General features: G+C 52.1%; 1 protein-coding gene and 1 long non-coding RNA gene across 2 annotated transcripts in view; both read right to left on the reverse strand.

Annotated features, from left to right (window-relative positions):
- Nucleotides 1-8,878: 8,878 nt before the first annotated feature.
- LOC144146666 (uncharacterized) lies at nucleotides 8,879-10,270 on the reverse strand. The gene has a single exon (XM_077678597.1). It carries the CDS (start codon nucleotides 10,268-10,270, stop codon nucleotides 8,879-8,881), a length of 1,392 nt encoding a protein of 463 aa, XP_077534723.1.
- Nucleotides 10,271-15,159: 4,889 nt separating this feature from the next.
- Nucleotides 15,160-23,019, reverse strand: part of LOC144145542 (uncharacterized) — a 164,217-nt gene continuing 156,357 nt past the window's right edge. Inside the window, exon 3 of the long non-coding RNA XR_013317523.1 lies at nucleotides 15,160-15,315. This is a non-coding gene — a long non-coding RNA (uncharacterized LOC144145542). The remainder of the gene's footprint in view (nucleotides 15,316-23,019) is intronic.

The raw sequence follows: 23,019 nt of genomic DNA on the forward strand, positions 1-23,019 counted from the left end.
ACTGGTCTAATTTCGACCGCTCGAGCAAAGCGTGCACTTTCGTTCGCGGCCGCACCGCGGTCTGGTGAGACCCGGCGCAAAGCGTGCGAGCGGCGCTGCCACTCGGCAGGGCCGCATAGGAGCTCTTGCTGCACCTTTTTGCGACACTGTCGGTGAGCGAACGCCAGAGGGTGTTTTCGCTCTCGTTTCCGGCTGTCAAGGCCAATCTAGGCACGGACGGCCCGGTGTCAACAGACAGCTCAACCCCGGGCGACACCAAAATAGCTACTAGCTCGGCTGGCCGTGGCTGGACATCGACTATCTGAGTTGGAGGTGGTACGCTAGCAACTTGCTCAGTTGCGGCGTGGTCAAGCCTAGCTGCACTGTGAAAACCGTTCACTGTCTCGACTTTCGCCTCTGCAGTAGCGTAGCTCGGTTATGAACTCGCGTCCGGAGAAAGACCTTTCGTTTCAACAGGCTCGTGATGCCTCCTTTCGCCAACGTCACGGTTTTGGCTTCCCCGCGGAACGCCGTTAGCCTGCGAACTGCGCGCGTTCGGGTCGACAGCTGTTTTAAAAGCCTCCCGTGTACCTGAACACTCTGAACACGATGACGCTGACACATCTCCGCTCACAGTAGGGGCCTTACACACCGTGTACTTACGCTTCCCTCTGTCGTGAACCTCCGGAAATGCCCCATCCTCGCTATCTGTCTGAGTCTCGGCATTCCTCTCAGAGGTGGCGACACTATCGTTACTTAAGCACTTCGCAGCGAGCCCAGCTGATCCTTCCACAGCAGCTTCTCGAGATTGTACCCCTTGTCGCGTAACAGCTGATCCCACCTGTTCGAGAATAGGTACCTGTATTCTGGAAGAAGTTGTGGGGATACGATCGCCTGCGTGACGACTTCACCAAACGGACCTCCGATGCTCACTTTAGCAATCGGCAGGCGCACGTTTCGTGCTGCTACGGCCTGCTTCGCCCTAGAACACTGTCCCGTCAGCTGATCCGGTTCAATGTACGAAGGGTAAACCATATCTACTATCGCCGCGGAGTCGCGAAGAACTCGACACGGTTTACCTTTGACCACGAGCCACGTACGTACGGGTCTCGAAACTGCCTGCTGTCCTCACTCTGATCTAGTACGTAAAAGACGAGTTTGCCCTTCTTGCAACTCGCAGCGAAATGGCCCATCTTGCCGCAGTTGGAACCCGCTGTCTCTCTGCGGGCTTCAAACGCTTTCTTTCTGCGCTGCTCCTCAGCGTCTGCTCTCTTTTCAATTTCCCGGTCGGTTTTATTACCCGAGAGAACGACTTCGACCATCGTCCTGGAGAACTCTGCCTTTCAGCCCTCACTTATCTGGCCTCGGCCTGGACTCTTTTTGGCCATCTTTCGGCCCCTGCGCACCTCGTCATGCGACGAACTTGTCGGCTAGCTGAGCTGCATGAACCACAGTATTTACCGATGGCCTATCTTGCACCCAGAGTCTCAGGTTTTCGGGTAGACGGCGGTAAATCTGCTTGAGACCAAAGCACTCAACTACCTTGTCGTGCTCTTTGAGAGCTTTTCCTCTTTGAGCCCCTCTTCCATGTTAGCCGTCAGTTTATAGGCGAACTCCGAGTACGACTCGCCCTTAGCTTTCTGGGCTTCACGGAATTTCTGGTGAAATGCCTGTACCGACAGCCTGTACGTACGCAGGAGGCTCGATTTGACTTTCTCGAAGTCCTCCGTCTCCTCCTTTGGCAAGCGGGCCATCACGTCGGATGCCTCACCTGGCAAAAGCGTAAGCAGCTTTTGCGGCCATGAGTTTCGGCTAAACTGGGCCCTCTCGCACGTACGCTAGAAGTTGACCAAAAAAAGACCGATGTTTTCTCAACTTTGTATGGTCGCATTACGTCACTCATTCGTAACGTAGGTCGCTTAGTCGCCACAGACTGCACGCTTGGCGCGCTGCAGTCACTCTCACACCTAGATCGAGATGCCTCGATCGCTAGACACTTCATTTCCATCTCATGCTCTCGCTGCCGTTGTCTCCTTCTATTCTCGTGTTGATATTTCTGCTTCTCGAGCTCCTGTTCTCGCTTTCTTTCCTCGCGTTCCTCTTCTTGCTTTTTCTCCTCGCGTTCTTCACGCTGGCGCTCAGCCTCTGCAGCCTCACGTTTAGCCGTCTCCCTGCCATTGATCATCTCAATGCACTCTGACAGGTCGTCATCATCAGCCCCAACAGCGAGTATGGCCAGTATCAGCTCTGGCTTTCTCAGCGCGTCCATAACATCCAGGCGGAAGTCTTTTGAAAGCTCAAACAACTGCGGTTTTTTCAACGCCTTCAAATACATGGCCGGTCTCGAGTACTGCTTTCGCACTGCTCAAGAATTTTTTGCACGAATAACCCACGCGACAAAAACACACGCCCTAACAGCTACGCTCAGAAGCCTGGTAAAACGCAGTGAAGAAAAGTCCCGCACTGACCATTGACCGCCGTCAATTCTGCGAAGTCCGAAGCCGCTTCCACGTTCCTAGTGTTGGATCTCGCACCGCTTGCTCCAGGTGTTATGAAGTTGTTACCGACCTCTGCCAACCAGTTAGGTAGGGGAAGGCCGACCCGAGCCGAGCTCCGTCGCCTCCGACATACGTGTGGTAGCGTGGTTTGAAGCGAGTAGCCAGCCGCTGTTGCTGCCGTGAGGAATTTCAGAAGGCGTAGACAAAACGTAACTTGTTTAATTCATAGCGAGATATGAACCGAAGCCAAAGAACAATGCCCCGACGGGCGAGGCTACAGTACAGAAATCGAGCAGAGTGGCAGCATTGATTCACTGCTCAACCAGGAATGATTTACAGCGCGTAGAGGAGCCTTATTTATACCCAAAGCGCTAACGGTCAAAACAAGCGTTCCCTCTAGATTGTGCACACGCCACGGACGTCACAGACGCACACAACATTCTTTCTAGAGCTCGTGAGCAGTCGGTAGTAGCGGTGCACGCTGAGTCCGAGAGAGGGCAGAGAGAAGGACTCCGCTGCGGACGCGGGCTTCCGTGTCCTTGGGGCACATTGAAGCCTGCCTCGTTGGCAACCGCCAAAGTTTGAAACGCGCCGATATCGAGGTGCCTGACCCAGGCTTGTCGAGATGTGCAAGCACGAGTCACCGACCCGGGGGTGGCTGCTTGAAAGGCGCACTTACTGGAGGCTTCGCCGCACATCCGAGGAGTGCTGCAGGAACGTACGGTGGTGGGCCGATTCGTAATACAGTGTAACAAGAATCTAAACCAATGGATATGTCGAAGCAGCTCTTTGTTTACCTACTCTTCAGGCGTACAGAACATGTCCTGGCCTACTCGGGATGGCGTTATCATAATTGAAGAAATTTAGTGTGCCCTGGACTTAGAACCCTGCCAAATGATAAGAACTGTTTTAGTATTAAAGTATTCTCCTCCTGCTGCTCCTTCTGCTTTTGATTGCAGTTTTACGATAATGCATATCTGAATAGTGGGAAGATACGGCTGTGGGGATTGTATCGCAATATTCCTCCAGGTTTGAACAAATATAGTGCTCCTGTGTGTTTAGCGTACACGTGAGTCGTTTCACTCAATAAGCCTCGATATTGTTCAAGACCCAACAACTCAACTACTTTGTCTGCACGCCGAAACTCTGCTTCCTCAGCCACTCTGTGATCTTTGCCCTAAGCTTATAGGCGAATTTCGAGTATGACTCCCCTTTACATCTCTCGGTTTCAAGGAATGTCTGACGAATTTTAGGAATATCTGGTCTCTGCCAACAACCTGTAGTAACGCAGGAGGCTCGAGTTGGCTTTCTTGCAGTCCTGCGCCTCCGCTTTCGGAGAGAGGGTCATCACAACGGATGCCGCACGTGGCAAAGCGTAAGCAGCTTTTGCGGCCATGTCTCCGTTAAACTTGGCCTTCTCCCATGTACGCCCGAAATTGACCCAGAAAAGACGGATGTATTTTGCTAACTTTTGCGGTCCTATTAATTAACTAATTCGAAATGTAGGTCACATACTCGCCGAGGATTCCACGCTTCTGTTACTAGCATGCCTAGATCGACACGACTCGATCTCTACATGCTTCATTTCGAGCTCGCTGGAGTTTGAGCTCGTTCTCTCACCTTTCTCGCTCACGTTGGAGCTCACGTTCATGTTCTGGTTTTTCCCTCTCGTGCACCTGTTCTCGCTGGAGTTCACATTCCTCTTTCTGCCCCGCGAGCTGCTTTTCTCTCTTCTTTTCTTCAAGCTCAAGATTTTCTCGTTGGCGCTCAGCCTCTGCACCCTGACGTTCACCAGTCTCCCTGTCATTGAGATTGAGAGCGAGCACGGCAAGGCGTTGTTTCGGTGGCCGACATAAGCGGATTCGGTTTCGCTACGCTTCTGCTTCGGAAGCTCTATGAGCCTACCGCAGGTCGCCAGCCAGCCAAATCCTGCTCCACGACCTTCTTCTAGACGTTCGCTTTCACCTGATACCATCCAAGGTGAGCCCCGATCACCCACGTTCAAGATTCGATCCGATTCCTGTGGGGCCACGTTTTCGCCGGACGTGAAGCCTAACGCACCCCGGGAACGTCCTGGCTCGCCAGCAGAGGCGGCGTCTGCCGCGCCAGCTGCGCTCGCCATTTTGCCGCGATCCGTCGATATTTACTACTTCGCCGGCGCTAAGCTCTCAAGCCACCGCCGCAGCTTTTGCTGCGCTCGCTGCTGGTTTGCACGTTGTCACCCGTTTGCAACGGCTGTTATCTGGGACGCTGTTTTTTTTAACTCGTCGGCGGCACTGCCGCCTGTCTAGCTGCCGGTGGCCATCGCTGCTAATATTGCTCACGTCATTGATGGCTCCGCCGGAGAACTCTCTGCTCTCAAACGATGTGCCACTGCCCGGGGATATGGACCCGCAGTCTCCAGACAACCTGACTGCGTCGTTGCCGCCACTGACTTCAACGAAGAACCCTGCCGCCGCTGCCATGCCTTGAAGGATGCTGGTGCAGCCGGGCACGAACCCATTCGCCCCACTCCGGGAGCTTGAGGAACAGAACGGCACTGAAGGCAAGCCTGACAATGCTTCCCATAGTTAAAATTATTCATGCCGACCCGAGGGAGAAAAACGCGCGCGAGGCTCGCTGTTGCCGACACCCGTGCGACAGTACTCATACATGCACAGGGATTACCCCTCATCCGAGAAGCACACCTCACATGCCCCCTGGTTCCGTTCGCCGCCAGGACGAGGAGGAGGGTTGGATGCCAGTAAGCTATCGACATAAACAGCAGAAACGTGCTATGGTCGCGACGACTCCTAGCCCAGGTGCTCTACGCAAATATCAACACATCGTCATCCTGCGGCCTACGCAGCCATGCCGTATTATCTATGAGCAGTTTATACAATTAGACAGAATTATAACGCACCACATTTCGGCTCACCTCAATATCTCTGAGGAAGACCCAATACCGAAATTCATGGTTCGCCATTTAGGCCATAGCAACCACCTCGTTGTCGACGCGGCGGATCCCGAGGTGCACGATGCCCTTCTCGCGATAGCGTCTCTGCCAATCAGCGGAAAAGACGTGCCCTTCAAGCATACGAGGCCGCTGGTCGCAACCAAATCAGAGGCATTATTAGAAACGCTGGGGACACGACTTCTGAAGAACTAATGAACTCATTGCACTGTCGCAAGTCCAAAATCCTGCATGCACGCCCACTTGGTGACAAAGGCACTGTCATGGTCACATTTGAAGTTAAGAGCTTACCATATAGGTCGGCCTGGGGTCATTTACAACCCGTGTTTTTCCGTACCATGCTCGAATGGCTGTCTGGAATATATTCCACAAACGTGGTCATTACAAGGAGCAGTGTCCCAATACTTTGGAAGTATGATGCCCTAAATTCGGTCTGCGGCAACACGAAGAGGCCACACAATGTCCGGGAGCAGAACCGAAGCGCCGCAGCTGTAGTGGTTCACACTTGGCTACAGCCACAAACTCACAAACTGCCCGAAAAGAGGACAACTAAACCAGAAAATTGAACAAAAACGTAAGCCGGCTTCCGAAAGGCAACGCAGGAAAAGGCAGATGCAGGGGCGCCAGCGCCGCAATCCCGAGGCGAACGAGGTCTTTCCGGACCCATGATCAAGGGAACACGTCAGAGTTTCTACACCAGAGCAACGGTACCCCCCGCTGCACATTCTGAGGACAGCGAGAGAATCACCTTCGCGGATGTAGCTAAACAGGCGAACGCGTGCCTTACAATCGGTTCTAGCAACGGCGCACCGCGTCCATCATGCTCAACACTAGCTCCCTCCACGCCGTAACCTGCCTCGGGTGGAGGGGCGAAGCTTTGGGGAAGAAACTCAGCTCATTCAACAGCGCTCCCGCGTCCCGGTGACCACCCACATCCGCCCGCCACTACGACACTTCAGGATCTCGAACGGCGTCCTGAAACCCGTATGGTGGAAATAGAGAAATTAATCCATGCAAAGGTTGACTGGCTCATTACCCGGGCCTTAGAGAAATGCGTCCACACCATCATGGAGCGTATCACACTTTCCGGCATGCTCCCTTTTGGCACAACTCATCCGAGAACCGTAGGAGCACATGTGGTGCGTACGCCTTGGGCACCATTAAACTACATTGCTTCTTACGCAAAAACGCCCCACCAAGGCTAGTTTTTCAAAATCATCACAATGGGAAACTGCCTTGCAGTGGAATTGCCGCTCGCTTCGTAGCAAAAGGGCTGACATGACTATCCGGTTCATCAGCAAGCTAGACGACCGTCCACTGGTCATTGCCACTGAGAAATCAACAGCCCTGTGCTGAAAATAGTGGGCTGTGTGGCTACGCCCCGTCAGAAGACTTAGCTGCACCCACGAAGACGGCACTGTACGTGCGACGGGGAAGTACACACGTGCAATTAGATACGCAACCCTGGTGCAGCAGTAGTCTTGGCGTTGTTGGTTGGCGGTTAGAAGTCTCACCACAGTGTACAATCCTCGTCTTCTGCGTGTACGTTGTTCCCGAAAACACAAGAAAAAAGGCATCAGGTGCCCGTTGATCTCAGTTTCATCCCCCACTTCAAGAAGCTGTATCCACAGGAGACCAAATTGCTATGCGGGGACTCAACTCTCAGCACGTCGCCTGGGGATAAAACAAATGCAGCCCACGCGGCAGGCGCATCATGCAAGATGCCACGAAGTACGGGCTAACACTTCTCAATACGCCCCAAACACACACGAGACTGGGACAGACAGTTCACCAAGCAGACACGTCACCAGACCTCACCTGGAACACCCGCCCACAGCTGGTTCAGTGGGAGGTGCTGGACGATTCCTTGGGAAGCGACCAGTTTCCGATACTCATACGTTTTTGTACAAGCCAAAATTGTGTAGCGAAAGGGAATCAGGAGACCAGACGTCCGGCTATCCAAGATGGCTACGACCGACTGCCGCGAGAGCCGCGCTCGTGGAGCGAGCCCCCGCTGCCTGCCTCGTGGCGCGCTTCTTTCTATTTATTTAACACACTCCCGCGGCCCCCAAGGTGAGCAGGGACTTGTTGCACCATAATATCTGCGGAACCTGTCGCCGTATCTTAAGTCCCGATGACAGGCGGACGGAAATCCACTGGCGGAAGGAGCATGGTCGCACAACTCCGTCGCGACCGAGACCGGTGACGATGGTGGTCGAGTTGTTAGACGGCAGGCATCGGCTTGTCTTCTAGAAGCACGACGTCCTCTACTTCGAGCTTGGCTGGCGGCTGTTCTGTTGCCTCGTGGGTGAATCGAAGCAGCAGGAGGTATTCCCATATCGGACGGTGCCACAGACGATACCCCTTGGCGGCTTGACGGTGTTGTCACAGTATGCGCAGCTCGCTGCGAGTCAACAAGAGTTCCAGAAGGGAGAGTTTCTGCTGGAGGCACGTGTTCCCTTTGCTTAGCCAGGAGTGCGCTGGGAACAGCGGGCATGGCTTCGCTCTTTGCCACAGGCTTTTCCGACACAAACATAGTGATATTGTCCCCCCTCATAACAAGGCTGTCTGAGCCCTTCCACTGCGTGCCGAGCACTTTCATAATGCAGAAGTCACCTCTCTTGGTTTTAAAATCAAGTTTCACCTTTTGGAAGGACGGATGGTTGGCGACGTCGCTTCTTGGTTCTTCGTTGCGTAGCAACACCTGATCACGGTGGTTTTCTTTGCGATCCTGAAGTTCGAACGGTTGGACGGCGGGGTCGTTGAACGTGGAGTTTTCTGTAGTGCCCCGAGTTTCGCTGACTTCCAGGCGGCACATGGACGATCGATCATTGTCTACGGCGGCGTCCTCCGTGGACGATTCTCCATGGGAAAGAAAGAGTGCGCTCGAGTGAGCGGTCGAAAGGCTTGAGCTGTCGAGTTGAGTACCTTGAACGGTCCAGCCCAGAACCGTCTCCACGGCCATCAGAGTGCGGGAAATTCTCGAAACGTTTACTGTTGCCACCTTCCAATACGCGTCTGAACCGATCAACACGCTGACCTGGTTCTCTCTAAACGTGGGCGCAAGTCGGGCATCCGCAGCAACTTGACCCTGATCGGCCATCGCACGAACGATTTCTTTGCTGAGGGGCGGGCTTGTGATGGTGCAGATGCTGGGAACTTCCAGGGCCTCGACTGTGATGTTCTGGCCATCGTGCTGACTTTTAAGTGTCAACGAGACTCTGTTGCACGTAACAGGTGCTCTCGGGCGAGTGTCTCCGAACGTAGAAATCGTTAGACGTTCGACACCGTTGACCGGACAACAAAGTGCTTGGGACACGTCACGTCGAATGAACGTTCGCTGGCTCCCGTTGTCCAACAAAAAGCGAACGAGCAGCTGGTGACTCTTGCCGAGGGCCCATGCACGGCCTGTCTGGAGAAGCACCGACATGGGTCCTGCACCGCTGGTTCACGCGGATGTCACCACGCTGGCATTATTGATTGCTGCCCCTTTGCTGCGACTTTGCACTGACTCTGGACTGGTGGGCCCAAACCCTTCCGCAGGGAGCTGGATGTCGCACAGCGACGTGAGGTGGCGTCGAGAACAGTGGCTGCAGACAAGACTGTTGGCTGTTCTGCAGTGTCTGGCGAAATGGTTGTGCTTTCCACACCTGAAACAGCACCTGTTTGCCTGCAGTCGCTTTCGCTTCTCCTCGGGTGATACCGCCGATGTGCAGTGGGCGAGGACGTGGTCCAGAGCGTTGCAAAGTTGACACCTGGGCCGCCTCGCACAGGGACATTGGGCGCTCAGAGTCATTGCCGTTGGAAGAACGAAACGCGGTGGCGACGACTGACCCCTCTCCTGGACGCGGTGCGTTGTCGGCACAGAACGATCGGAGGCGCTCTCCTCTCGAATCTCCACCTGGACGCGGAGAAAGTCCAGGATCATCTTGATTTCCTTGGATCTGGCTGAAGGGGACGCGGACACCTCGGATGCGTCCTGCTGCGCCTCCTTCAGCTTTTGCCGGTACAGGAGGCCCAGGTCGTTCGACAAGGTCCGCAGCAGTACGCGATGGAGCACGACGGAGTACTGGTCCGTGGAGACGCCCAGGCCCTCCAACGCGTTTATGCGAAACGTGACCGTGTCGTAGAGGACCCGCAATTTGTCGGTGTCGGCCGAACTCTGCACCGGCTCCAATGCGAGCAATTTGTCCAGGTGGTCGTCCACGAGAAGGTCTTTCCGCCCAAATCTATTTGTAATGATTTTAACAGCGATATCGTAATTGTTTTCGGCCAGCCTGATGCCCTCGATCGTGTCCTTGGCGGGACCGTTCAAGTACGAGAGCAAGTACTTAAACTTCTCGACGCGCGGCAAAGTCGTGTTCGAGTGGATGTTGGACTCGAACTGGTCCCAGAACCCTTGCCAGTCGCGTCGGTCGCCCGAGAAGTTCGGTATCTGGAGCTTCGGGAGTGCGGCGAAGCGGGTTCGCTGCGTTGTCTGAGGGGTGCCCGGTCGAGGCTGAGAAGGTGCGCTCCCGCAAGGCTCACCAGACTCGGCTGTGGCTGCGCTGGCTGAAGGGGCCGGGCTCGTGACGGAGCGCACGCGCGTGCGAAGGGCGCAGATGCGCTCGTCGTAGTCAATGGCATCCAACACGTCCGCGTCAAATTCCTCTTCTGTGAGAGCCGCCTGAATCTGGCTGTCCAGCTCGTGCAAGGCTCGCTGCTTGTCCAGAATTATGTCCAGAAGCGTCTGAAACTCGAGAGTCGGTGCCGCCGGGTTCTGCAGGAGCGCGTCGAGTGCCGTTATCTTCTTCGTGACGGTGGCGCGAAGAACTCCCCGGCGGCGACGAGGCGATTCCATGGCGCGAGTCGGCGGGACCGGACGGCTGGGGTTTTCGGCACCAGAGAATTGTGTAGCGAAAGGGAACCAGTAAACCAGACGTCCGGCTATCAGCGATGCCTACGAACGACTGCCGCGAGAGCCGCGCTCGTGGAGCGAGCCCCCGCTGCCTGGCTCGTGGCGCGCTTCCTTTTCTTTATTTAACACAAGCCCCACCAATACAAAGATGAGGTCAGACGCCACTACACGACTCAGCCATATCACACTTTGGGACAAATACCGGATGTTATTAGAGCAGCAGCCTCCAGCCAATAACATTGAGTATCTGGTGTTACAGCTATGCGCAGCAAAGCGGAAAGCCACCAGGAACCTGCGGGTTGCTTCTGACCATCCAAAACCTGATAAACATCTGCTCATCTTATGGAATAGAAGGCTCTGGATCTCGCTCAGTACAGGTGGTCCGGCCGCGCTGCGCGCCACACAACACGGTTGCGCAAAATACACCGTTCCATTGAAGGGTACACGACTACGCTCGTGTCAGACCACTGGATAAGAATTTGTGAATCTATCAATGGGCAGACTCACACGTACAAGGTATGAGCCATACTGCTCTCTCTCCTCGGTCAGCGCAAGACCTACAACGGCGCGGCTCGTGTGGCCCTCCGGGAAGGCATTAGCGCTCAGGAGCTCGCCAAACAGGCCGCTCAAGTGTTTTTCCCTCAGACGTGTCACCCTACAGACACCACGTACAAGAGGGATGAAAGCTCTGAAGACAGCGAGCCATTTATCAGTCCCTTCACCATGCTCGAGCTGGAGCACGCCTTGCAGCACGCTAACGCACGTGGTACTGCAGGAGCCGATGGAATGTGCGTTGCTCATCTACGCAATATTCCCTATGAGTACAAGCACGCTCTTCTCGTCGAGTTGAACGGTGTTTGGGAAACAGGGGTACTGCCCTCCTCATAAACGTTTTCTGTGGTCAAACCCCTTCCGTAGCCTGGCAAGCCAACGCATACCTTATCAAACCTCCGTCCGATCTCTTTAAGTTCATGTGTTTGTAAAGTAATGGAGAGCATGGTGAACACATGCTTGCTGTGGTACCTTAAAGATCCCGACATTTTGGCTCCTCCAATGTACGGATTCCACCCTGGGCTATCAACCCAAGATGTGCTCCTCTGGCTAAAAGAGGATGTTCTCGACTCTAATTAGTGCACCCACCAGCTGTGTTTGGAGTGGACATACGCAAGGTATTTGTTTTCGTTCCACACACTACCATCATGACCAAAGCACGTGCCCTTGGCGTCAGAGGGAAAGTGTACAACTTCATAGCGGGCTTTCTCGAAGGGCGAAGCTACCAAGTCGAAATTGGCCAAGACGCCAGTGCTGTACGAGTCCACCAGGTAGGCGTTCAGCAAGGCTCGGTGATATCACCGACCCTGTTTAATATAGCTATGCATCCGCTGCCAAGACGCCTTGCGGACGTACTGGCCCTGAAACACGTGGGGTATGCTGACGATGTCACTGTGTGGGCACATCAAGGATCCATCGGTAAACAAGAGGACGTCTTACAAAAGCCCTAGACATTATGAACGACTACGCGACGGAGAGAGTTTTACACACCGCCCCAGACAAAACCGATTTCGTCATCATTCATGGTGGCCGAAACACCCTTGTGAAACAGGAAGAAACACGGTCTTTTAAACTTTATATCGGTGATCGACCCATACCTCTGCAATCTACTATCCGAATACTCGGTATGCACCTCGACGAGAACTGCACAGCGATCACTTGGTTCCAATGGGTTACGGGGGCCAGCAAACAAATCCTGCAGGCTTTACGAAGAATCTCTAACCACACTCGTGGAGTAAACGAACGTGAAATGCGACAGTTTGCTCAAGCTTTTCTCGTTTCCCGAATCATGTATGGACTGCCGTATTATCCGGTCAACCGCACGCAAATGCTCGCGCTGGATCGGCTACTTAACGAGGCCAAACGCATTGTTACTGGCCTTCCAAAGTACACACGCCTCGATGTGCTCAAGAGCAGTTGCAAGCTCAACAACTTTTTTGAGCTTGTGGATATACACATGCGCACACAGGAGACAAGGCTTGGCGCGACAAATGCCGGGCAGTACACGCTGATGCTCCTCGGGTATGGTATCCACACATTGCCCACTCTGCCCAACAACACACCGCCGTGGGAAGTCACTGCACTCACCGATGGCAAGCCACATCCGCATAATATGGACCCCACTCAGCGAATGCGGCGCCTTGCCTATGCTAAGAGGCATGCTAAGGCTACGAGCTCTCTCCTTGACTGAACGCATCGTATACACGAACGCTGCACTTCCGGTAGATGGTACCAGCAACACTTACTATGCCACTGCGTGTTACGACCACACAAATGGGCGCCAGAACCGACGCCATCTTGTACCAACAGAGGCGATTTACAGCGCCCGCGCGGAGTCAATGGCCATTCGAGAATATTTGGAGTGGGCCATCGAAACTTCATTTGAAGCTGGCACCGTTCACCATTGTGTGTACTCTGATTCTCAGGCTGCCCATCGAGCATGCGCTAATGTTCTTGACACCGATCATGTGCTATAGAATATCCGGCACCAGGCGTGCCTACTCCGGGAACGTGGTGACGATGTTACCAACCTCTGGGTCCCCGCGCATTGTGGGGACGCTGACCTTTACACAGCGCTAGCCAGAGCCTCCGATACTCCTTTTCCTCTCCTGGCTACCCCACGTGAGCTAGCCGATCCGATGGCAGACAAGTATTTGACAAAACAACAACGTGCGGCCTACCTCACAGCAGTTAGCAATACACTGTTGATACCACCGCTCCCCTAGAAGATATTCACACGGCGAGAGTCTGCCCTTCGAAGAATTCAGACAGGCACACTCCTTACTCCTTTTTTGCTGAACTGTTTCCACAGAGGTGACACACCACCGACTGTAACTGGCACCTGCTCCACGTGAAACTGCCGCGCTCATCTCGACTACCTGTATTGGGAGTGCCCCCTCTACATTCCATCTAGACTTCGTGCCCTGGCCACCATAAAACGGGACCCTGGCCGTGTTCTCTCCGGACATGGGCCTGTCCGGATCCCAAGCCTCCGGATCGAGCCACCGAGCTCTGGCGAGCACTCCTCCTGTTTCTTCAAGACCCGGTGGGGCCGCCGGTTGGTGATCGGCTCCTCGACATCAACAAGAGTCAAGCGGCCCCACTTAGCTGCCTCCAATGCGTCCGTTAAAAAAACGGAGGCAGCCCAACCATTTCCCTCTCATACAACGCCGTAGTCCTTTCCACCGCAGTGCCATCGGCACATTATAATGTGGAATAAACGTGGTTTCATTTATTCATTCCCTGTCATTGATCTGCTCAATGCATTCCTACATCTTGTTAACGTCATCTGAAACAGCGAGTGTAGCCTGGAACAAATCTGGATTTCTCAGCGCGTTCGAGACATCGAAGCGCAACCTTTTTGCGAGCTCCAACACCTGCGATTTTTTCAGTGCTTTCAAATTCATGGCCGGTGTAGAGCACATTTTCCCACTGCGCCGAAATTGTTTTGCGCGACTAACCCCCGCGACAAAAACCAGCTATCTTGTGAAGCCTCGTAAAACTCAGTGAAGAAATGTCTCTCGATCACCATTGATAGTGGTGCTGGATCTCGTACCGCTGGCTCCCGTTGTTACGGAGTTGCGATCAGATCGTTGCAAAGCAGTTGTTGCGAAGTTGCCATCCCACCGTTGGAAACCAGTTGTTACGTACTGGAAGGCGCCCCAGCACTGGGCTCCGTCGCCTCCATCCTGTTAGGTAGCGTGGTGAAGAGCGATCGGCGAGAAAAGTTGCTGCCTTCGGGACGACGAGAAGAAGCTGAAGGAAACTTAACTGGTTTACTGCATGGCGAAAAATTACCTAAAGCAATAACCCTCTTGGGTGAGGTTACAGTACAGAACTCGAACAGAGTGATAGCATTCATTCTCTGCTCCAAAACGAATGAAGTTCTGCTCTCGGAGCCCCGCATTTTATGTCCAAAGCCATAACGGTCAAACAATGTTCCTCCCACTTTTGCACACGGTGCGAACATAGTCTAGACAGACACAATGTTCTTTCCAGAGTTCGTGAGAGGTCGTTAGTAGTGGCGCACGCTGAGCCTGAAAAAGGGAGGTGTTGAGAAGTCCGATTGGGCGTCAGCGTCCTTCGGGCAAATCTGAACTCGCCGCGTCTGCCACCGCCGGTGTTTAATCACGCGGAGAGCAAAGCGTGCTTGCACCGGCCGTTCTGCGGCATGTTGTGATTGGACCGAGGCAGGCTTGCCCTCGCAAAACTTTAGAGGACGCGAAAACATGGTTGTGGCGCGGAAACTCGTAAGGCTTTATAGACCCTACCAAGCGTGGAACAGTCTGTAAACCAGCAAACTAGTGTCATATTCTTGCACGCACAGATCTTGTCGTGCCTCATTTTCAACTGAGACAACGAGTTCCAACGTTCCACTATCGGCCGGCTGACAGACTGAGTGGGAGTGTCGGCGAGCCGTGCCCTAGCGCAGTCAAACAAAGCCTGCCTCGAGTAATCGCCGCACGAAACATTTTACGAAATCGGCAAGGCAGATGCAGAGAGGAGTACAACACTTGCTGATTGATTTTTTTCTAATAAAGCAGCGTAATTGTCACCATAGCGGTTGAAACATGGCCTAGGGATTGCAGACTTCCAATGGGACAGGTAATTCTACAATTGTATACAAATCCCTTCAGTGCACCTCAATGAAGACAAACATTTGGGCGTGAGAAGTACAAACACTCGTTCAGTCACCATTTTGATTAATTTAGGATTCGGTGAACTTTGGCAGACTGACAGATTCGGGGCGTTGAAGATGCTTTCCACAGACACAGGTCTTTATTAGTTACAATTGTTTAGGAGTTTTTCTTTTTAGCGTTTTTGTATTTCTCCGAATCTTTGTGGACGCAGTATCCACCAGTGAATGAGTTTTCATCAGGTATGCATTTGCACATTGGGTAGCTACAAGCTTCACCCCACATGTCACCTGGGTTGCACTGAAAAAATGTAAAGGGACGAGAAATGTTTGGTTTAATCAGGAGCAAGAATTTGTTCAAAAATCCTCACTGTCATACTTAAAAGTTGTAACTACAGTAAAAGCTCGTTATTTCGACCTGGGTAATTCTAACCTATAGGTAATTCTAACGGACACCCTAGTCCCGTCTGCCCTGTATAATTCAATTAGGGGTTACACCAGATAATTTGAACGTGCCGGTACCAAAATGGTCATTTCAAAGTTGGATTTCCTGGTTCCATCGCTCACCGCAAAAGTCAGCCTCGGGTAATTCTAATGAGTAACACATCAAAACCAAACCAAATTTGCTAGAGATGCAAACCCACGAAACAAAAAAGTTGCACGTAACATCTAAGTTTAGGTATTAAGATGTCTGACGCGATAGCGTTTTTTCGCCCTCGAGGTAGCGTTTTAGAACGGGGTTTAGGCATTTACCGTTTATGTGTTCCATGCACTGAAATGCAGTGTCCAGAACTAGACTAGCTGCAAAGGTTTTTAATCAGCATGGCATAAGAAACAAAGTGGAATGTACAATTGCGTGGCTTACGATGTGCGGCGTTGCGGCGTGCGGGGGTTGGTAAGTTTGAGTGAGATGACGACAGTTTCAGTGTTCAGAATTGATTCTCTAGCGTTGGGGCATGACTGAATGTCTTGTTTTTTTTATAACAGATAGAGAGAGGTAGCTTTGTTTGGTAAGAGCTAGTGAAAATTTGTGAAATGCGGCTAAGGAGTTGCAGACCCCAAGGGTTGAAGCAAAAGCCCGAGGCCCCGGAATCTGCTCACTTTAATTTTGTGGTGACAAGCGTAGCAGGGAATTCTGCAATGTGCCGACATAAGAGGAGTATGTATAATTTGATTTGTTCACCCCTGGGCATATCCTTATGTAACCAATTTCGCAGAAGAGAGTGGGTTTTCCTGGTATCACCACAGCTTTATCTTTGTGTCGGACCCTTTCTACCAAACTTCTTAGCCCATGGTTTGTGATCATGTGTGTTGGTGCGTATCCTGCGCAGAATTTGCGATTCCTCGGGGTTGAGAATCACCGCGTTGCAAGGGGATGTTTGGTGTTCCTAGGCGTAGGATGAGGAGACGTTTTCGATATTTGTCGGGGAAGGGAATGCGGTAGTCGTAGTCAACAAGAAGCATGGTATGCGAGTTCGCATGGGTCTTAGTAAGCTGCCTACTTTCGTTCCAGTCCCGTGTGCCGGGTGTTAATGTGGTGTTAACTTTCGTCATTGTGCATTGGATAATCTTTCTGAACTTTTTTGGAACAGTCCCTGCAGCGAAGAGACTAATCGACGTTTGAGCATGTGTAATGATGTTGAAGTATCCATTCCACCGTTCCGCTAAGCGGATCGCCAAGTGGATGACTCCGATTTCGGCGATTTCCGTTGCTCTGAATGGGAGGGTAATTAAGTCATCCGCAGTAGTCCACTGCGACAATTGTTACTTTCGTACTTTGGGACGTCCCGGCGGCCGCGTATACTGTGTTGCCATGGTTTTTGAACTTTCCTCGAAGGAGTGTGATCTCTGCTTGTCACCTCTCCATGGTTAGGTTTGGATCTATGTTTTTTGGTAGGAGAACTTTTAAGTATAGTCACTGGGTCGGTAACATATCAGTTATGGCATCCACCCGTTCTTTCTCTGGAGATGTTCCTATACTTCGTAGGGTGACTGGTCCCATTTCTTTTTTCCAGACGCTCGCTTTGCGCTAGGAGAGTGCCCGCTCTGGTTTTTTCAACGCTATTGTAACATACAATTCAAAGACCCCTGCTCTGATCGTAAATATTGGGATGGTAAGGCCTGCTCTTTATACTGCCCTGATGATAGTGTTTTTTGGCATTTTTCAGTGCGCAAAAGGTTATTTTACGGTAGGCTCCACAATATTGGGCTCATGACCAGTGCGTTTGTAAGTTTCGTCATTTTTTTTGTTCTTCCTCTTCCTCTGTAAAGACATTTTACAATGAGATAGAAATGGCCAAAGACGTCCTGTATTCTCCCAAATGTGAGATGGGCACTGCCTGTTCTCTGTAGCCCAGGCGGCACAGAAAGTGTGTCCGAAGACCGGCCCGTCTATGGCCACTTTCTGGCATGTCCGGCCAGCATCCAGGATCTGGCAGCCGCAGTTCAGCTGGTAAACAGCCAACATTTGTCTACCAGCACTTCGGTATGTCTCCGGCCGCCCGGGTTCAGACACACAGCGGCAGGCACTTGGCTGCCAGATATCCATTTTACTTTCAGCGGCCGACGTTCAGAACAAGAACGGCCGACGGACGGCAATAGGACATCCGTTTTTCTTTCGGGAAACGGTGTTCAGCCGAAGCGCGGCAAGCGACCTGCCACAGAATATTCGTATTCGTGTGGCAGTTGGTGTTCGGAAGAAAACAGGCCTGAGTGCGGCAGCCGTGCATTCGTTCTCTCTACGGTGAACCGCGCGTCCGGTGGCGGAATATTCGTTTTCTTCGGGCAACCGGTGTAATAACGGAGACCCTCCTACGTGCGGCCCACGAATGTACGTTTTTCATTCGGTTAGCGGTCTTCGGCCGGATCGCGGCAAGTGAACGGCCGCAGAATAATTGGCAACAGGTGCTCAGCTGGAGAAGGGCCGACGTAAAGTCTCAGGTTATCCGTCGTTACTTCGGTAAGCGGTGTACAGCCGAACAACGGCATGCAACTGGGCGCCGAGAACCCATGCACTTCTGGAAACTGGCGATTTGAAAAAGCCGTTAGGGAGACGAGCGATGCAGACGCGTTTTTCATGCTCTCGGTGTTTCTACGCGTTAAACGGACGAACTTCGTTTGTCAAGCAGTCATGAGTGGTGCTATGTGAACCAGAATGTTGCATGGACTCACTGGGGATTAAATGTTGACCTTTTAGCCATCGGAATAGCATTTATTGCCAAAAGAAGATTGTCCCCACCGACGGGCCAGCTAAGCCTCGCCAGTCGCAGCGCAACCACGCCTCGCCCGTCGGCCTCGTCGACGCATCAGCTCGGCGGTATTCACCACAGCGCGAAATGGAGAGCAATGGAGACATCGACGTGGTATAGTTGTCCGACTCGAGATGGCCCTGGTTCACCAAAATTGAGTGGCATACAAGAGCGTCAAGCAAGCTGCCACCACACAGGAGCTCAACCGGCGCCATATCAGGGACTCCCCACCAAAGAACGGCAAGAGGCGCAAAAGCGCAACTTACCGCCAATTCGTCTGGTTTGTAATGCGGCAAAAAACAATGTTGCATGACGCTTTTCGTACTAAATATATCAGAGGCTACGCTTGTGCAGTTGTAGGCTCAACTTCGAGCCCTGGCCTGTTTTTTGATCTGATTTTATGGCTGCCTATTAAAAACCAAGTTTTATCTTAGCCTTGTCAGTGATGAAGCGTGGATTTTAAATTAGTTCCGGTGTGTGATGCTGAGCTGAGCTACACGTGGGATACAGATTGCTATGGTTGTAAAAAGTGCGCATGAGCGACCTGAATACAAGTGTACTTATATGTGTGTGCTCTGTCCAATAAAAGTTAGTTGAGAGTTTGCGCTTGTCCCATACTTTCTGGATGTGTTGTTTTTTCGCGCTAGGTCCGTGTTTATTAAACAACATGAGACAACTCGTGCAACAACAACCTCTTCCAAAATGACGGGTTTTCGCTGTTGGCAGTGCGACTGAGCCATCTGCTTGCGCTGCATGCAATGGTCGTCCACCGGTTCCACTACAGTTAACGTACTGTGGCTGAACTCCAATGCCCGTAGCATGGCCGAACTTCCGCAGCTTTAGTCCGGCTGGGGTCCGACGACCGCATCCGGCTAACTTCGGCCGCACACGGGCGGCCTTCGAATGGCCGGAGGCCTACAGCGGGAATCTGGCCTTACAAACGAAAGCCGGTCGACCGGACGATGGAGACCGGCCGTTGAATAGCTTTGGGAGTACGGCTGTGTACGGCCAAAAAGCCCACATTTGGACACGGGCCGTACACGTCTGCCGGAAAAAGGCCGGATAGAAAATCACTGGCCAAAGTACACCGGCTCGAGTTAGGCCGGACGGCCCTGTGCTGGCTGGGAGGGCCATGAGAACGATTCTTACGTGACTGTTCTCTGGTTCCATGCATGGTGACCTCTTTTAGGGGTTTTGTTTAATTCACCGCGTGGCCCCATTCATCGTTTGCCGAACCGAACTTGCGACGGTGACAGGGACGCAAAAAATTTGAAAAGTTATTTTTAATTTAAAATTTGTTGAATTAGCCGCGATGTACTGGCTTTTATTTCTTATGGGCGGGCATTTCAGTTTATTTTTTGTTGTGAGATAGGCTTTCCTTGATTTTTAAAAGCATGGCGTTAATCTTCTGCCATTTTTCAAGTAGGTGACACAATGTTCGTGCCGACATCATTTTTGATCGTCGGAGAGGCGCTTTGGGAAGCGGGATGGCGTAAGTTTCGGCACGGCTGGAGGCCATGTCTGCCTAGCATGCGACTACACAGGTCACGTACAACGAACATCACTGCGCAGGCGCGGTGCCAGCTCAAATCGCGTATCCCTTTTTTTTCTGTCGCGTCCGTAGTATTATTGTCGTCGTTTGCACCTTTCAATAGCCGCTGCTCTGTACACTAGATTCCAGCGAGCCCTCGTATCTGGCTACTTCACTTCTACTTTCGTGGTAGCGCCGATCGCGTGCTTCCGTAGATGCTTGAGGAGCACGGCTGATAGCGGATGGCTAGCAGGCACGCAAAATCGAAAAATGAGCCTGATAACACCATCACGTTAAAGTGTACAGCGTGCAGGCTACGCCGCTATGACAGCTTATGACGCTGCTGCAGCGGGTGCCGGGACTCGGCGCCAGTGCTCTGGGCACGCCGTTGCTCGTGCTGTTTCAAATCACATGCTGTTGCAACTCACCTGGCTCAAACGTTCATTAGCACCTCATTCTCAGTAACGAGTTCACAGGTGGCTTCTTTGTGCTGTGCCTGCTCAATGTGGCATCATGTCCATTCATTCTGGCGCACGTCCGATAGTTCGAACTCCGCCTAATTCGAGCAATCTTCTAGTCTCTGCGAGTTAAAATTAACCAGCTTTTACTGTAATTAGGTTTCCATAACATTTTCGAAACGCCCACACGCAATACGTGCTGCTAGTAGTATTCTACGTTCAGACACTGCAAGCTTGTCACAACGTACAATTTCAAAAAATTTGTGTTTGTTAGCTGTTACCTAAAAAGAAATACTGGCATAACGCCCACACGTCAAGCAGTTTTCCGCTTTATGTTAAACCGCAAATCAAAGGAACAGGTTATTCGCTAGCCCGAGTTTTATATTCCGAAGTGAAAGAAAAGACTGACGGCCCCGTGCACGCAGCAAATTCCTGCAGCACAACGTGATACACATGCGTGAAAAAACAAATCCTGTTTGGAAATGAGTTAAAAGGTAAGAGACAGGCTAAAACGTTGCCTGGCAGAGTGCCTCTATGGTGAAGTGAGCCAAAATTCCAAGAAGAATTGATGATCTAGAGGCTGTTTTGGAGCGTAAGACGGGTGGTGCAGTTGAACAGGTTCGCGCGAAGATCAAACGTGATGCCGACGCACCACCGTAAATGCAGGTTGAGCTGAATAGTTTGTTAGCTAGTGTTACGCATCTTAACTATGGTAAAGATGGTTGTGGTTCGTTTCCCTGAAGTCCGGTGTCGATCAGGAACCCAATCGCTCGGGCTCCGGTTGATTTGGCAGGAGGCTGGCAGGGCGATGGTGTTGAAGCTCTTGGAGATGGCGGTCGAATGGACGAACTCGACGCGTAGAGGTTGATTACGTGAAACGACAGTTTATATACAGCTATATACAGTAGGATAACTGGGTACACGAGTAGTAAAAGGAAAAACTTCAAATTTCAGCTAGACGCTAGCACCGTGTGCACACAAATCACTCGAGCTCCTCAACTTTGTCTAACTTTCCTATTTTCGGAGCGTACACAAACTGCTCGAGAAACGACAGCCGAGACCCTGTCTCGCCGCAAGATCCGTCTAGTTGCCCGGTACGGCGCTGTATCCTAAACTTCCGACACGATCTTGACCTCTAGCCTAGGGGGCTCACAAATCCCAACCTAGCTTTAACGGTCGAGACTCCTTGCCCCGCCGGGAACTGCCCAGCTCAGCCTCAGACAAGAACGTTTTCTAACGGCCAAGTTCGGCTTTATAACACCTCTAGAGAACACTCTCTCGCGAACAACCCTTTAGCGTTTGTACACGCGTAAAGGAATGCCCAAATTCACGTAGACAGCTGTCACTCAGCGCGCTACGGAATATTCAATGAGGCGCCGCCTTCTTTGGGTCAACAGCATGCTCGCGGACGAGCAGGTGCGCTCGACACCGCGGGGTGAGAGCGAAAGGCGGCGACCGTGCACTGTGCCGACCGGAGCTCGCTAACAATGGTGTCTCGCGCGGCGCGCTCTTCGACGCCGGTTATTCCACCCCCTCCGCGCGTCACGTCGACGATACCCGGAACCCCGTGGCGCCGTCTGCGTTCTCAATGGGGGATTATCCCCGTGGTATTCGGTGGGCCAGACAATCCGTCTCCGGTGCGCGCCGTGACGAATTGGCGACAGCTCCGGCGTAGAGTCCACAGTGCTGGGCCCCCAGACAGAGTGGCGGGTTCTCACGCGCAGCCCCGCCGCCTGGCCGCTGATCTCATAAGTGGACCCTACAGCTATCTTCTCGAAGAAGCTCGTGCGGAAAACAAAGATCGTGTTGCTGCTAACAAGGCCTTAACTGCTCAGAATGACGCACTCACAAAAAAGTCGAGGAGATGGAACAGTACTCTAAGATAAACAATGTAGAGTTGAAGGGAATTTCGTGTACCCAAGGAGAGGACTGCATGGCAATAAGGCCTTGGGCAGAAAGGCTAGAGGTACCATTTCAGATAGTGACATAGATGTCCATGATTGACATAGATGTCCCTCACCGCGCACCAGCGAAGGATGGAACAAGGCAGAGCATATTTGCCCGTTTTTCATCCCGCTCCAAAAAAGAGGAATTGGTAAGTAAAGCGCGGAAAGCCCGCGTAGCACGAAGGATCTTGATTCCGCCGGAACAGACAAATACCCCGTCTACAATACGACCATCTGACATCTGATAACAAGAAGTTGTTTTCAAAGCTCCAGAAATCAAAAAGGAGAAGAGGTGGCTTCACCTCTGGAGCGACAATGGCCACGTTGAGGCAACAGAGACCAATGACAGTCGGGTGTTTCAATTTGCGTCGGAGGCCAATTTCTCGGTGTTTCGCTAGCTGGGATGTCCGTGTAGACAACACGGCAGCAGTAGAATTCCCTTTCATCATGGTCACATATTTTTCACCAGATGCATTTAAAGCTTTTCTTCGTAACCTTTCCCTATGAGCGATACACTTTAATACCCGATGTTTGAAGAGCACTGTTACCAAATTTACTGTTACCAAATTTAGCTGGTTTTCCCCTGATGAAAACAATTTACACAGCCTTCTATGCTACTCAATCAGAATAGTGCTACCGCTTGAACAACAAGAACAGGGGTGCGGTATTTTAGTTTCACCATGCCTAAACTACAAACGACGATTTGAACTCGAACTCCTCGTAAGAAATTCCGAAACGGTGGGGATAAACATCGAAAATTGCCTTTTACCGTCTCATGCTAGCGAAATTATCCTAGGTTGCATTTATCGTTCCCCATCATCA

Source organism: Haemaphysalis longicornis, unplaced genomic scaffold (genome assembly GCF_048455015.1).
Source record: "Haemaphysalis longicornis isolate Haplotype H1 unplaced genomic scaffold, Haemaphysalis longicornis Haplotype H1 scaffold_7, whole genome shotgun sequence".
In the NCBI taxonomy this organism is placed as follows: Eukaryota; Metazoa; Arthropoda; class Arachnida; order Ixodida; family Ixodidae; genus Haemaphysalis; species Haemaphysalis longicornis.